The sequence below is a fragment of the Arachis hypogaea genome, chromosome 18, assembly GCF_003086295.3.
Source record: "Arachis hypogaea cultivar Tifrunner chromosome 18, arahy.Tifrunner.gnm2.J5K5, whole genome shotgun sequence".
Taxonomy (NCBI): Eukaryota; Viridiplantae; Streptophyta; class Magnoliopsida; order Fabales; family Fabaceae; genus Arachis; species Arachis hypogaea.
The window spans coordinates 21,158,993-21,162,096 of record NC_092053.1 but is presented as its reverse complement, the minus strand read 5'-3'; the positions used below and the strand labels follow the sequence as shown (position 1 = coordinate 21,162,096).

Below are 3,104 nucleotides of genomic sequence, written 5' to 3'. Positions count from 1 at the left end.
AATTAATTAGTTATTAAAAAATGACTTGATTCAAAAAGTTGGGATGTTACAATTCTGGCGGCGACGATGGGGCTAGTTGGCGACCAAGTGATGACGCGAAGAACCCAGGGGGTGACGATAATGTCTGGTGAGGGAGAGACGCCAGCAAAAACGGATGGTTGGTGAGGTGGCGACAGCAGAGATTTTGGGGGAGAAGCTAGTGTTTTGGTAAATTAGGATATAGTGAATGTTTAAAACTTTAAAATTACTGAATCTGATTTTTTGGCTGGGTAATTTGGGTGGAGCGTTTTTTTTTTTATTTCACTGGGCTAAATTTCCGATTCATTGTTCAAATTCTCCGTTGTCTACCTAGCGAAGGCGTTTTGGTAAACTTACACTCTTTAATATATATATTTATAAAGAAGAGAAAACCAAGTTGGGTTGACATAATGGTTAGTTCACTAGTCTGTTTAAGCAAGTGTCAGAAGTTCGAATTCGCTTTATGCATGCACCAATCCATTGCTCAACGACAGACCCTTAAATGGAATTCAATACCACGACGAATTAGTTGTTGACCTGCTGTCCGTGCAAAACCTAGAGAGAGAGAGAGAGAGAGAGAGAGAGAGAGAGAGAGAGAGAGAGAGAGAGAGAGAGAGAGAGAGAGAGAGAGGTTTATTATTGCTATTATTATTATAAAAATGATGAAGAGTGTTTTACCATGAAGAATAAAAATTACTTTTTTACAATAAAAGAAAAACACCATATACAATGCATACTAGTTACATTCTTCACCGAAAACATTATTATTATCCATCTATACTCCCCGATTTGCTTGGTTCAAGTTCAATTAACTTATGATATCAAGAAAATTGAATGATAGATGGTGGATCTGGTGGAGCAGTGTAGCTAGCTAGAGGATTATGCATTGGTGAGAACATAGCTAGTAGAGTAGTAGGTGAATTATTGTCTCAGAAATCAGAATCATATGGATATGGGGCTGCTTGATGATTGGTTGTGTATTGTATATCATATCTTATCATTGCAGATTCATCAATGAATGAAATCATTTCAGTAATGGATAGCATAGATTATGTAATAGCCTAGTTTCCATCTCACTCAAAGTTAATATCAATATCATTCAAAAAGTTTAGGATCTCTGTGATAGAGATCTTGAATACCAAGATCAATATGCATACAGCAAGAAGCTAGAGTAGAGAATCAAAGGAGGAGAAAGGAGAGATAACGTGTGTTTAAAGAAAACTGAAATAGAACTATGCATTATCAGTGAAATTGTATATAATGCAGACCCTCATGCTCTCATATATATACATAAGTATGTAAGGGAGCTTAGTCATAACAGAAAATCATTATATGATTCCTTTTGATAGTGATCTTAATCTGGGATTAACTATTATATTCATTGTCCAGGTATTTCTCTAGATTCATTCTGGAGATTCTCAGAGTCTTGATGATGGGGCTTTAGTCATTGAAATCTAATCAAGAAATTGACCATTCAGATTGCTGACATGAATTGTTAACAGATGAAAACAGAACCATCCTGGTTGGGAAAACTGAATTGATTAATTCAATTTGCATTTCTTAATTATTCTCATCTTAGACTTGTTGTTCAACAGTGCTTAAACACCAGAAGATTTCACCAAGATTCTTTGCTTTTTCTTTTTCACTAATTGGAATTAGATATTTTTGTCAAATTGACCCAGATTTGTCTCCACATCAAACATGCTACGAGATACAAATCTAGTGTAATCATTCAACATTCAAACCCAAACAAAGAACACAAATTTCATGCAAATTTGACCACCATTTTTCTTTATGTGTAGGGGTCAAGATCATATTTACCATTATATCATTAATAATAACAAAATTGGATGAATAATGAGATTACATTAGACAAGGATCTTCTGAAATTCAAAGTAGTAGCAACAATCCTCATCACACAAATAATAATAATGTTTATTATTATTACAAGATAGGCATTGATGATTGATTGATTGATTGAATAATTCAGAACCTTGTGGTGCTAGGACCCCAGCAATCCAATTCCATAACCTTCTTGATAGACTCTTCCTTAGACCTCTTAACCTTATTGGAAACAGCAGAGGCAGAAGAAGAGAATTTGGGGGCTTGAGTGTAAGATCTGATGTTGTTCTTAGCATGTTGTTGGAGTGATCTAAATGCATAGTTCCACCTACACAAACCCAATTGATCCTTCAATGCCTCCACTACTCCAATGCTTGATGCCACCATCCATGCTCTTGTTCCCTTTGCACTCATCTTTGCTTTGCTTTGATATGTGATGATATCTGAGTTTGTGGTATGCTAACTAATGTTTATGTTAATATATACACACTAATATAAAGAAAGGTGGGTGGTTTGGGAATGAAGAAAAAAAAACAAGGGATGAAAAAAACAAGGGGCGGTTTTTGAATTGATTGCACTGTTTCTTTGGAATTCAGAATCTGCGCAAACTTCAATTAATTTATTTAATATATTCAATAATTGATGTTACCTGTGTATGTTACTTTCCTTTCCTAGTACTCTCTTTCTACGCGTAAACCTTCTTTTCTTTTTTAACTCTTTCTTTATTTATGTGTAGTCACATTCTCATGTTCCTTATAGTCCCTACTATTTTTTTTATATATTTATTTATTGGATTTTAGAAAACGTATATATATTTTTTAAGCTGATTGGCTGGTAATGCATATTCTGCGCTGAGTGTAAAGAAAATTTCCAAAATGCAATTAATGCTCTCAAATGCCGGATTTTTTTACTGTTATAAAATAAAAAAAATTAAAAATATTTTATTTTATTTTTTAAAATTTTTTTATTTTCTTTATTAAGTTTGCCTTAATCTTTGACAAACTATATGAATTTGTTAGATTTGTCATGTTCTTTGACAAACTTTGTCCCACCTCTTTATATATGATCGATCGAGGGAGAAAAAATCACTCTCCTCATTCACGTTTCATTCTACTAATTTTTCAACTAATTTTTATTCGATAAAATGTCTAAAATATCATTATTATTTATTCATTACGATAAAAAAAATAGTACAGAATTAAAATGGATCTATTGCTTTTAGTTTTGCCTATCCAATATTTACA

At 33.1% G+C, this 3,104-nt stretch overlaps 1 protein-coding gene across 1 annotated transcript; it reads right to left on the bottom strand.

Annotated features, from left to right (window-relative positions):
* Positions 1 to 1,781: 1,781 nt before the first annotated feature.
* Positions 1,782 to 2,363, bottom strand: LOC112772058 (uncharacterized). Its single transcript, XM_025816941.3, has one exon. The coding sequence runs from the start codon at positions 2,272 to 2,274 to the stop codon at positions 2,005 to 2,007; it is 270 nt and encodes an 89-aa protein (XP_025672726.1). The 5' UTR covers positions 2,275 to 2,363; the 3' UTR covers positions 1,782 to 2,004.
* Positions 2,364 to 3,104: the final 741 nt, after the last annotated feature.